The sequence below is a fragment of the Astatotilapia calliptera genome, chromosome 10 (genome assembly GCF_900246225.1).
Source record: "Astatotilapia calliptera chromosome 10, fAstCal1.2, whole genome shotgun sequence".
Taxonomy (NCBI): domain Eukaryota; kingdom Metazoa; phylum Chordata; class Actinopteri; order Cichliformes; family Cichlidae; genus Astatotilapia; species Astatotilapia calliptera.
In genome coordinates, this window is record NC_039311.1 from 22,323,286 (window position 1) to 22,335,782 (window position 12,497).

Genomic DNA, 12,497 nt, shown 5'->3' on the forward strand with positions numbered 1-12,497 from the left:
GAGGTGAAAGGACTGGTGAAAACTTTCATCAAGTGGATTAGAAATAACACCGACCTGCCTAACCTGTGTGTGTGCGCGCGCGCGTGTGTGTGTGTGTGTGTGTGTGTGTGTGTGTAAAAGAGAGAGGTGAAGAAAAGAGCTCTTAGACTCCACAAATCTGAAAAAGACTTTCAAGGTCAGTCACACTGTGGGCTACAGTGAAGTCCAACAAGCCACGTCCTCAGGTCTCATCTAACAGGTTGTCATCAGTGAATTAAAGCCGTGGCTGTTTTCAGCCAAAGGGCCACTTCACTGGGGCAGCATCTGAAATTTCCAGGAGCTCCTGATAAAGAAACCGACTAAGGGCACAACAGACAAAATCAAACTCAAATGACTCAAGTGACCAAGCCTGAAAAATGAAAATGAGAAAATGTAATTGTGTGTTTATTTGTTTGAGTTGTTACCAAGGCAGCCTCTATTTTTGTGTGTGGATTAAAACCACAGGAGAAGATTTTATCTGTATAAACAGATAACAGACTAGTCAAAAGGTTTCACATTGGATAATTTACAACAGGGAAAAGTCTGCCTGCAGGGATGTGCAGACATGACCATCTTTTCTTTTTTTGCATGGAAACATGAAGAAACACAATCCTACAAATACAAAAGCATATCTAACACACTGCATGATCATAGAATGCACAGGAGAAAGAGGAAAATAATGATCAAGCACGATGCTTTTAAAAGATAGCAGAGTGTCTTTTTTTTTCAGTGTACTGAAGCAAAATTAAACACAAGTAGCACTATTCTCTGCTGAGTTCCACTGTGGCAGTTTCCGTGGCTCTTTTGGCATCTAATGCAGTAACTTGACAAGGCAGAAGAAATTTCCCCTCACATGAATGTGATTAAAGCGTCAAGGTTTGCAGAGATGCCAAGAGCCTGCTAAAATTCCCTGTCTTGTGTTTCCTCCAGTATCTTACTCGGTTTAGACGGTGAATAATGCTGATGGAAGAGAGACAAATGACTAACAGCGTTCCTTGGAGTTTCAACCTTGTAACAAATTTGTGTTTTGGCCGGCCACACATTCATAAGCTGACACCGACCGCTTTGAGAATTAAACATAATGTGAGAGAACAAGGACAACGCTCTGAGGCCAGCGCAGAGTGTGTTTGTCTTTAAGTGTTCCCTGTGGTGTGGGGCATCAGCAGACTGACTGGGAGGCAACAGAGCCGTCAGCACGCAGTGTCTGGCTTTCAGTGTGTCACTGATGTTGTCATAGCTGCAAACCATAAAAACAAAACATTCAGTCGGTTGTTTACTTTACTGTCACTGTCAAAGAAAATTCCCCGTGATCACGAGCCCAATGAAAGACATTGTGTTACTTCCACACATTCTGAATTTCCTGCACAAACCCATATTTGGCACTAAGTCAATAAGTTCACAAACTAACATCATTCTGAATTAATGTGGCTTTTAAAGTAATGACTGCATCACTGGAGCAGAGCAGGAGACTCACTCAGTCATGATAGTAAACGTGGATGTAAGGTAAGCCAGCACCATACAACAATGGCCTTTATTCTGCTAGTGGGTTAAGTGCATGCTCATTCGGGCATGATTGAAGCATGGCAGGTAGGACAGAGTTTGGCAAATTCACGCCCAGTGGTCTTCATGGATTTGGCACAAGAGGCCTTACGGCGACTTAGACCTTTGAAGAAGTAGGTAAGTGGGCCACAGTTCCACAGATAAGTCGACAGGGCTCAATTCAAATGGTACACAAAAACACATAAAATCTCACATTCCACCACAGGTAGGTTTCTGGTTTGAGTTTGATTTAAAAAAGATCAAATATTCACTGTCAAGTTGTCTTGGTTATGTAGCAGCCATGCACGTCTGTTAAATCATGGGATTTTTTTTTCCTGCCACAAAATGTCATTCCTACGGCATTATTAGAACAGCAGCCTAAAATCAGAAGCAGCAGTAAACCATCAGCATTATACATCAACTTATATAAATGCCTACTGGCCTGATGTAGCCAAATAAAAAGGAATGGCAGCCCAGGGTACTGCAGAAGCTCACATCTCGGCTGTTTTTCTTGTTTTCACTTTGCTTGTGAATTTACCCAAAAATTGCTGAATTGTGCAAATCTAAATCTATAGTTTCAAAAAGTGAAAGCAAAAGGTTGAGGTGACAATCTCACAGAAGTATGAACTATAATAATAATAACAACAACAACAGATTGCATTTTTATATAGCGCTTTTCTTGACCCCTCAAAGTGCTTAACAATACCACTATTCATTCACTCTCACATTCATACACTGGTGATGGCAAGCTACAGTTGTAGCCACAGCTGCCCTGGGGCAAACTGACAGAGGCGAGGCTGCCATATTGTGCCATCGGCCCCTCTGGTCAACACCAGTAGGTGGTAGGTGAAGTGTCTTGCCCAAGGACACAACGGCCGAGACTGCCCGAGCCGGGGCTCGAACCGGCAACCTTCCGATTACAAGACGAACTGCCAACTCTTTGAGCCACGATCGCCCCGATTGCCCCTTAGCAGTCCTGACTATGAAGTCAGGACTGCTAAGCAGCTGGGGACACCAGGCCAGGCAGCTGCATCCGCCTGGAATGGTTTGGCTGCTGACCAGCTGCGGCCGAAATGAGGTTAAAGAGCCTCCCAGGATGGATGTGTCAGACTTTTCAATCTTGTATCCCTAACAGTCAGGCCGGCTTCTTAGCACATGAACAACACTGAAGTGTTCGTGCTATCTGTAGTTTGACTTTTAAACAACCCACTCTTCCGACTTGTGTCAAATGTGCTAAAAAGGTTTGTGCTGGTAAAGCATTTATTGTGCAGAAGAAGCAGTTTTCATCTGCACCCAGCAAACGTGTCATCAAGGATTACGCTAGAAGGATAATTATCCGTCCATCCATCCAAACTTCCTCAACACAGTATCTCTTTGATGGCAAAAGTGACATTGTGACAAAACATACTTTTGGCAATAACTATTAATGGCAATATTTCACTTTTAAAAGTTTAGTCACATGAACTGATGCAGTGATGATAGGTTATACTATGTCACTATTTGACTATGATATCTTATAGCTTTTTTAAAGTAGCCACAGACTGTGACCATACAGTTGGTAGGATTCATAGTTAGTAACACTAACATCTGGGGACACCTATAACAGGTTCATATGATTTACCACATAAATCACATGAACCTGAACAGATCTGATTTCAACTGCAATTTGAGTGATTAGCAGAGGCATACAAGCACAAAGGGGAGTTTCATTTAACTTATTTAGTAGTGTTTTCCCCCTCTTTTATTCAGTTATAGGAGACAGTTGTTCAGTCAGACGATACACTAAATATAAAAGTGACCTCTGTGTAAGCGGTGAAAGGAGGACAGATAAAAGTGCTTTCATGACAGATGTACTTTGGCAGAACAAAGCCTGGCTCAGCCTCTGTTCTCATCAGGATTGTCAAGAACAGCCATGACTCCAATTTTTCTTTTTTAAAGCAGACTCCTAACCTGGACTGACTCTTCTCTTTGTACCATACAGCTTAGAATAAGCTTAGAGTATGAAAAGCCTACTATTTAGTAAACTAATGAGGAAACTGGAAAGCTGAAGCCTTCAGTGTCATCTTCTTTAAAGTAAGCAAATGACTCAGCAATGCTCAACCAGACTTTTTACCCTTTAATATTAAGCAACTTAGAGAAGCGCCAGTAAACACGATATTTCTGTCAAGGATTTCTGTCCGTTTTTGAGCGGTACATGCTCGGAGAACAAAGATGTGAGTAAGCCACCCACCAGCTACAGCTCAAAGCCTATGCTCTCTTTTTATGAAGGGGAAGGAAATCTTGTTACAAACAAAACCAGTGTGAGAAAAAGATGTTTGACACGATGATACGGGGAGATATAGAAATTACTGACTTTGGAAATAGTATGTAAAAAAACATCTTTTGCTAAACACTTAAATATTTGAAATACATAATAAAACAACAACTAATTGAGCGTGACAAAAGCAGATTACGTGTCATTAAAAAAGGAGTTTAAAAAAAAAGCAACTGTTTTGCAGAAAGAAGACAAATTAGTCTTCAAGGTCATAGGCCATATTTTTTTATTTAATCTTTTTTTGTTTTTTACAGCATTACGTTTTTCTGTTTATCAAATAATCTAAATGAAATTAGGAGGGATTATATATTCTCCTTGGAAGACAGACAGAAGAAGGAGAAAAGAAAATCTCTGTAAAATAAAAATAAAAATGAATACACATTACATGTAATGTCACACATTACATTCTCGTAATGTATATTTGTGAGATACATAAATGACCCGAAAAAGAAAAAATAGATTAAACATGGAAATACAGGCAGAAAAAGGGGGGAAAGTGCATTTAAGGCAACTGCTGTTGAGTTTGCACAATATTTTCAGTCGCCCCCCTCGATAAGTTAAAGTGAATGTACTGGGCTGTAGTTACTGTCCGATGTGTAATGAGAGCCAATGAGAAGGTACCCTCGGCCTTACAATAGGTGATTCAGTGGCAGATACAGTAGCTCGGGTAAAAAGGGGAGCAGGCAGAGTATTAGTAGTAAATATTTTAGGGACTGGGCAGAGTCAGCTTAGCGGGAGAGAAGTGAAGCAGGTGTTGTGTTGCATCCACTTTCTCCTGTTTCCTTTTGGGGGAAGTGGACACCTAAGTGGCCAGCAGAGTTTAGCAAAACAGGGCCATTAGTATCAAAGATGTTTTGGTTAGTAGAAAAAGAAGAGACCTGCAGTTTTCTTGGGATAAAGGAAGGTCTGATGTTGTAGTGTTGTTTTATAATTTTTTCCTTTCATCCTTACAAAATTCAGAGTATGGAGTGAAATTTTGCCCAACAAATACGGACAACATGACTGTTACATGTTGTTTTGTGACCAGAGCTCATCGGAAACCAGTCTGAAATATTTACAAGTTTGGTAAAAGGTCATGTTTCTTTAAAGGGCAAATTGGGAAAGTTGCACAGGTCGACAGCAGCACCCCCTGCTGGCCAGCTGGAGCAACACGATATAGACAGTAGAACAACAAATCCAATACACGGTATGTGATAAAGGATGGGGGGGGGGGAAGGAAAGGGGTGGCAAATATTTATATTATTCCACATTCATATTAAAATTATTTTTTTCATTTATAATTTTCAAGGAAACAATGTTCATCTTTGCAGCCATCACCACAATAAAACAGAGCAATTTACACCCTTGTCAAGTCATTTCTAAACTGCCAAGTACATCAACTGTTCAAGCTGCATCAGAGAATAAACAAAAGTTTCCACTATTCACAGAAAAAAGGGGAGACTACATGAAATTATTCAGACACATGTACATATTAACAATGTATATATTACAATACAGAATGGGGATGTTTTCTCTTGGGCTGTCAGTGGTAGGAGCTGTAAAAGAAAAACAGAAAGGAGGGGAAAAAAAGACAACCAGGGGGTAAAGCTTTTACAGTCTGCTGGCTTTTGAGAAAAAATGAAGATGCAGTTTGACAATCCGTATGTTCTCCTGTACAGATCCAGGCTGAGTGGAGCTGAGTGGATCCAAGTGTGGCATTTCTCCCAAAATCTATTTTCACCTTCCTTCACTCGAGTCTGTTATGTGTGTCCAGTGAAGACATGTCAACCTGAGTGTCCCGTATCTCCCATTAGTGTCTGTACACACCAGCTTCTGCAGTGTAGCTGTGTCCTTTTGCAGACGTGACCTCTGGAGAGTGCAAGCAGTGTGTAAGCACCATTCTCTGAACAGCAATGTCAGGGCAGTTGGTTGAAGAAACCAGGTCCCGAAAGTTCCTTGTTATAATCTGACCTGAGACCAGCACTGTTTAAATGGCCTCTGCGTGCGTAAGGCCCTGAGTTGGCTCGCTTCAGTTCACCGGGTGGTTGCATTCAAGAACTTCTTTTCAGGTTTGAACGCCAAAAGAACAGAGGGGGGAAAAGAAGAGCGGCCTGTGGTTTGTTTTCCTTGTTGTTTATGAGCTCTCTGTCTGTTTATATTCCCACTGGGGCTAAATGTTGGTCAGTGATATATTATTACCCTGCATGGCAGAGAGAACATATCCCAGGCTTTGGTTTTTAAATTGTCAAAGCATGTGTTTGCAACTGTGTGTGTGTGTGTGTGTGTGTGTGTGTGTGTGTGTGTGTGTGTGTGTGTGTGTGTGTGTGTGTGTGTGTGTGTACATGTCTGAATGCACTATATCTGTTTTCCCAATTGCCTGCCATTCGTTGCAGTCTGTATTCTCAGCTGCTTGGAGAGATATTTAATGTCCTAAAAATATCATCCTGGGCAGCAGGATGAGAACCAACCTCACCCGGTTAAAAAACAATATTAATAATAATAATAATAATAATAATAAATCTGAAGTGTGATCCGACCAGCACACAATACATCCAGCTATACCGACAGCAGTCACTGATGTTATGACACGAGCAGCCACTGCTACACACACCGTTTCACACTTGTCCAGAAAATAAATAACACTGCAGTCACAAACAAGATCCCCAAGCTGACATACCACCTGAGAGAAAGAGAGAGAGAAGTCATGAAAGATTAGATTAGAACACACAAAACGTGCAGCATGTGGCACATTTTTATCATCTTTAGATATCGGTATGCTCAGTCAGTAGCAGTAGAGTAGCCCCTATGTCAAAAGATTATAATCTCTGTACTCAGCTGTCACTCATGAGAATATTAGAATTTTACTACTATTTGTTTTTGCTTTACAGTCTACGACTAAACTCACTGGCCACTTTATTAGGTATGCGTTTCTAGAGCTGCACTGTGGTCATAAAAGGATGGATATGGTAAGCAGCGATATTTAGGGAGACTGTTGTGTTGAAACAATCCTCAGTTCGTACTACAAATCAGAAAGAGTGTCAAGAAAATATCCCCCTCATCATTACATCAAACAGCAGCAGCCTGTACTGTTGATATAACGCAGCATGGTATGGTTTCAAGTTGTTTACGCCAAATTTTGACCCGGACATCCAAATGTTGCAGCAGAAATCGAGTCTCATCAGATCAGGCAATCTTCTACTGTCTACGTTTGCTGAGAACGTGCAAGATGTAGCCTCAGTTTCCTGTTCTTAGCTGACAATAGTGGCATCTAGTGTGGTCTTCTGTTGCTTCGAAGTCCCTTAAATCACCTTTTTTCAGCATGCTGATGCTTGATTTGATCGTCAGCGTGCCGTCTTGAACATGTCTACAAACCTAAATGCAATAAGTTGCTGCCATGGGATTGGAACTAGTAACATATAAGGAGTTGTTTGTATCTAAACTATGTGTGACGTGTAAAGTACCAAAATAACACCTATATGAGACACATTTTTAGCTTCTAATGTTAGAGATTCTGCAGCTGGTTTTGGGCTGTGCAGGGCTCTCTCTTCCAGAAGATGATTGAATAAAGAATTATAAATGTTTTGACCACTCCTGAGTCGGGTTTTCTCTGTTCTATCATGGGGATCAAAGAATCGGGTTTAAGATAAGTCACTTGTGTTAATGAGTGATTGAAGAGGTGTGCCTAATAAAGCGGCCATTGAGTGTTCTTCCCAGTATTCTTTCCAGTCAAAGTGCTTTTGCTTGCTTTTACACCTCTTGTAAACCACCTGTAAAATTTCTAACCTTCCACGCACAAACAGCTGAGCAGCAGAGAACAAACCAGAGCAAAAAGGTTAGTGAACACTGGACTTGTTATCTTCAGCTAGATGGGAACATGAATTTTTTTCTCCATATATTGTTTTTACATCAGCCATAATAAATTATTTGGTAACTTTAGTTTTAGTCTATAAAAACACAAATTGCTGGGTGAAAAACAATCATCTAGAACAATTTCACAAACCTCAAAGGGTTTCTGCAATGCAGGTATAAACAATGGTAATAACCAAAGAGTTGACAATGAAGAAATATATAATGGATAGAAAGGTGCTCATGGTATCTGCTACCAAGACGGTAAAAATAGAATGTAAACATGGAGCGAAACACAGAAAACATGGAAAAAAATATCACGAAACTGTAACAAAACTGCATAGGTGGAAAGATGATGAGAGTACAAAGAAAAAGTAATGACAGATGAAGGAAGGTGGGAGAGTGTGCAGACCAGGGTCAAATCTTTTCTTGATTCTGAAAGACACAGAGCCACCCAGTGGTCAATTTGTAAAACTGTTTGAGGTTTATGGCTTTCCTCAGTAAAATATTTAACCAAGGTCAAAAAGAGGGATGGCAGTGATTTGAATTTTCTACCGAAAGCCTAACAGGACTCACCTCTGCTACAGGACACGCCAAAGACTTCAAGGCCAAAGGATAAAGGCAAGAGAAAAGAACAAGAACAGAAACAGAAACTATAGGAAGAAAGAAAGATGAAGGAGGGACAAAGGAAGAGAAGAAGAGAATTAGAGGAACACTTGAGACATGTTAGTCACAGAAGGGACAGGAACAGAGGTTCACTGTGCAGCGGGCGTGGCTCATTGTGAATTATGAAATCATATTTATGAATATCACATGATTTGAGACTGATTCCCTTTTTATCTTTTCTTCTAAACTATCAAAATTCAATTAGCGTTCCTTTATGAGTGTAAAGCCAAGCTGCTGATCATGAGAAATGAGATATTTCTGCATCCAATTGTTTTCACATTAGGCCATCAAACACATCCTACCTTTTCCTCCAGGTCTTTAATCTGCCTCCTCTGGATTTCTGTCTTATCTTCAAGATCACGAATTCTCTGCAATTATTTAGAGAGGGGAAAAAAATAATAACAATACCAGTATAAAGCATGTGACCTACAAACCTACTTCCACGCAAAGCTCTACTGTATCATCAGCAGCCACATTTACAGACAGCAACAGACCTGATGGGCCTGGTGCAGAAGTTCCATCCTCTCCTGGAGGATCTGGCAGTCGTACTCTCGACTCTTCCTCAGCATCTGCCTCCTCAGCTTCTCCACCGCCGTCCGCAGCTCGTCCCTCTGAAGCTCATCCAGAGGCTCGCCGTACTTTATCACCTGGTGAAAAGAAGACAGACGTGAAGCACAAATACTGGATTGTGATTGATCTGAAAGACTCCTTACACCTCCAGTGTTACTGCTCTTTATCAGCTGAGGCTTTATCAAATCATAAGAATCCTTGAGGGCTTGTAGAAGCCTTTTCTGTTTCTTTATCTCTGTTAATAATCTCACACCAGTCATTCGTTTACCAAGAACTAGCTGTGCCAACAGCTTCGATGATCCAAATTATTTGGGAGGAATTTGGCATTTCTTATCTTAATTAGATAAACCTCACCCACTGTATCAGATGACTGTGGTGACATTTCAAAAGATGGGTGAGACTCAACAAAGCTACAACTGTTTTTGTTTTCTTTAGCCTTTTTTTGGTAAAAATGTATGGCTGTACGGCAATGCATAAATGCATGATGGCAAATCAAAGACCTTGTCTTGCTGCAGGGCGTTGTATAAGGTTGCTTCCAACTCCTGGATTTGCTGTGAAGAGAAGCAATGTAGAAAAGTGTTGTTAGTTAAGTTTGTAAGAACTTATTCACTTTTCTTCAAACGGCTACACGCCTAACAATACTGTCATGATTCTAATCATAAGATTATGTGTCACCTTGGGAACTGAAATTTAGACCCCAAATAAAACGAGGCACTGTTTTCTCAGCCCCAGATGTACAAGAGACAAAAAACACACCCACCATGTATGCCTGATCCAGGGCCTGTTTTCTGTAGTCCAGCTCCTCTTCCAGATATCCTTTCTGTTTGCAAAACATCTCCTGTACACATGGAGCATATTAGGACCAGTGTTTAGCAGAGAAAGAAGTGATAACATAAACTTAAACCACTTCCTAACATGTGGTTTAACTGTTTGAAACTATAAGATATGGATCTGTGAAGAAAACCCAACATCAATGACAGATTTTTTGTTTGTTCGGTTTACTAGTCATAACTTCCAGGAAGGATCTGGGTACAACGTGGAATATTCAATAAACCATCGTCATTATTTCTCTTTTTTCCTTTCCTATCTATTCTTTTTTTTTCTTTTTTTTTAACTGAGCCCAGTGCCACTAAGTAACATTTAACGCCTCCCTGTTAAAGTGTCACGGTGCAAGTCTAGAACTTAATGTGCAGCAGGCACATGGTGCTTCAAATACTGGTTATGGAGACTCTTTGGGTATGATGTGACTTTATCCAAGGAATGTTAATTAAATGTCTTAAAGGCAGAAGGTTAAGCAGAAGAATCAGTCATATCACAAATGATAATCATGAAACAAAGTCTGCCCCTTGTTGTGTCCCACCATCTCTATCTCCAGGTCCATCATCTTCTGGTGCAGTGCTGCCTCTGTCCCCTCAATCTGTTGAATCCACTGGAAAATAACAAGCAACAAAATATGATTTATTAAACAACAGAACAATCTGATGTTAATTTAAACACAATGTAGCTTCCAGCCTTACCTTTTCCGCAAGTGACAAAACAGTGCTAGCCTGAATAATAGCCACTTGCTCCTCATTCCTTAAGTTCTGCACAAAAAAGACATTTAAACCTTAATAATGTAAATGTTTTAGCGACGGAAAATGAAATGTTAAGTTCCGTATGAATTTACCCCGTTGTCTCCGAGGATATCCAGCAGTTTGATGAGATCTGGTATGCATACATCCTGTGGAAAGAAGACAATAAAGCTGATTAGGGCGTAAATACATATAAATTCCTTTAATATTTAATCTTTGCTGTTTTTAGCTACTTAACGATAAACTATGATAAAGCATCAGCCCGTCTCACTGCGCACCTTAACTCCTTCCTTCATACAGTAGATCTGCAGTGCACTGACTCCCTCAGAGAAAGGATGCATTCTCAAATGGTTGAATGGAGGAGACCTCCTCTCGCGCTCCTAAAACAGCAAAAAGAAACCCACTTTTTATTATGCAAAAAGTCTTCTGAAAGCCTCCTATGAATTATAACAGCATTATAACATAATCTCTATCATAGGAGCCTAAAATTAATATTTAAATCAGGAGAGAAAAAAACAGGACGAGTGACAGTCTTACCCGGAGTTCTAATGATGGATTATATCAGTCCCTATCAGTTTCTCTTTGCATGCTTGAGTTTTAGTACGCAGCACTGTCTTTGTTCAGCTACAAAGTTTCTAACTTGGTTCACAAGTTCATTGCAAACGCTGTCATCTGACTAGTGACATGCCAAACCTGACAGCAGCGCTGGAGGTTTTTAGTTTAAACCGAGGCTGAATCACTTTGATGTTGCCAGAGGTGAAATCAGGTGAATGTGCACGGCACGTCCGAGCAAGAACTTTTCCTCTGTGTTCACTAGGTGGCAGTTAAAGCCTTGGTAAGGTGCTGTCAGTCACTGCACCAGAGCGAAGCCAGAACACAGAAACTGCTGTCAGCTGGTTATCGAGCTTGGAAATCAGAGACTCTTGGAGCCATTCCAAGACACGAGGCATGCACCCTGTTAAACAACGATTCTGCTCTTCTCCACAGTCCTCGAGTTAAAGCAGGGATTGTGTTGTGTTGTTCTTTTAAAACCTCACTGTGTTCAACTCAAAGTTTACCTTGTACTTTTACGAAACGATATAATCCCCAGCCTTCAGAAAAAATTCGATAATTTCGGACACCACTTCTTTTCCCCTGTAAAGTGGCTACAGTCTCTCCTGATTTGCCATGAAATATTTCACTGTGGTTTAATTCACTTTAATAAAATCTATGAAATGTAAAACCAATGTGGCTGCTTTAATCACCAGAGTGTTGTTTGTGTAATAATTACACTAAAATCACTTTTTCTCAGCTCTTGGGAAAGCAAAACGTTTTTAACTCAGTAAAAAACACACAAGTTATTTAGGCTCACCTGATTATTAGGCGCACAGACAACCCTTATCTTACTTGGTAGAAAACCCTTTGTGACGTACCTCTAGCTCCAGTATCCTAAACTCTAACAGTTCATTTTGATCTTTGGAGTCTTGAAGCTCCTGCTGCAGCCGATTACAGTCTGACTCCAACTTTTCCACCTGGGTGCCACAAAGGATCAGAATGAATGTGTCTGTTTTCATTTCCACTATTTCATTGTTCACTGATTATCGAAAAAAATGTGAGTCCAACCTTTTCTAACAACTCCTGATTCCTTCTTAGGAACAGCTGCTTCTCTTCAACCCATTTGGAGTCCTGATTAGTGGAAAGGTACACATCATTTCATATATTTATTAAACAAATATGGTTATTTTTTCCAATCCCTTCATGCACACATGCAAACACCTTCATTCATACGTGTGTTTACGCATCCTACCTGTCCCTTCAGGGTTAGTTCCTTCTCCAAGTCCTCTATCTTGGCTTTATACCTGAGAACCTCTGCTTGGAGCTGTTCGTGAGCCTGAACCAGGAGCAAAACAGATATTCATTAGAATTTTTTACAAATCTTGCAAGATTTTAATTTTTGTCTGACATTCACTTCTGACTGCACTCAGGCTCTATAATGGGATCTGTTTAAGCCACAC

At 40.4% G+C, this 12,497-nt stretch overlaps 1 protein-coding gene across 4 annotated transcripts in view; it reads right to left on the reverse strand.

Moving 5' to 3' along the window:
- Window positions 1–4,075: 4,075 nt before the first annotated feature.
- The window catches only part of jakmip2 (janus kinase and microtubule interacting protein 2), a 28,100-nt gene continuing 19,678 nt past the window's right edge, over window positions 4,076–12,497 (reverse strand). For 2 of the 4 annotated variants that reach the window (XM_026181551.1, XM_026181552.1), the window contains exons 12-23: window positions 12,290–12,373; window positions 12,106–12,168; window positions 11,916–12,014; window positions 10,782–10,883; window positions 10,599–10,652; window positions 10,450–10,515; window positions 10,293–10,361; window positions 9,693–9,770; window positions 9,433–9,483; window positions 8,857–9,009; window positions 8,665–8,730; window positions 4,076–6,530 (exon numbers count right to left, since the gene is read on the reverse strand). In XM_026181551.1, coding sequence (XP_026037336.1) covers window positions 6,273–6,530; window positions 8,665–8,730; window positions 8,857–9,009; window positions 9,433–9,483; window positions 9,693–9,770; window positions 10,293–10,361; window positions 10,450–10,515; window positions 10,599–10,652; window positions 10,782–10,883; window positions 11,916–12,014; window positions 12,106–12,168; window positions 12,290–12,373 — 1,143 coding nt within the window. In that variant the 3' untranslated portion in view covers window positions 4,076–6,272. The other 2 variants (XM_026181553.1, XM_026181554.1) reach the window with 2 other exon arrangements.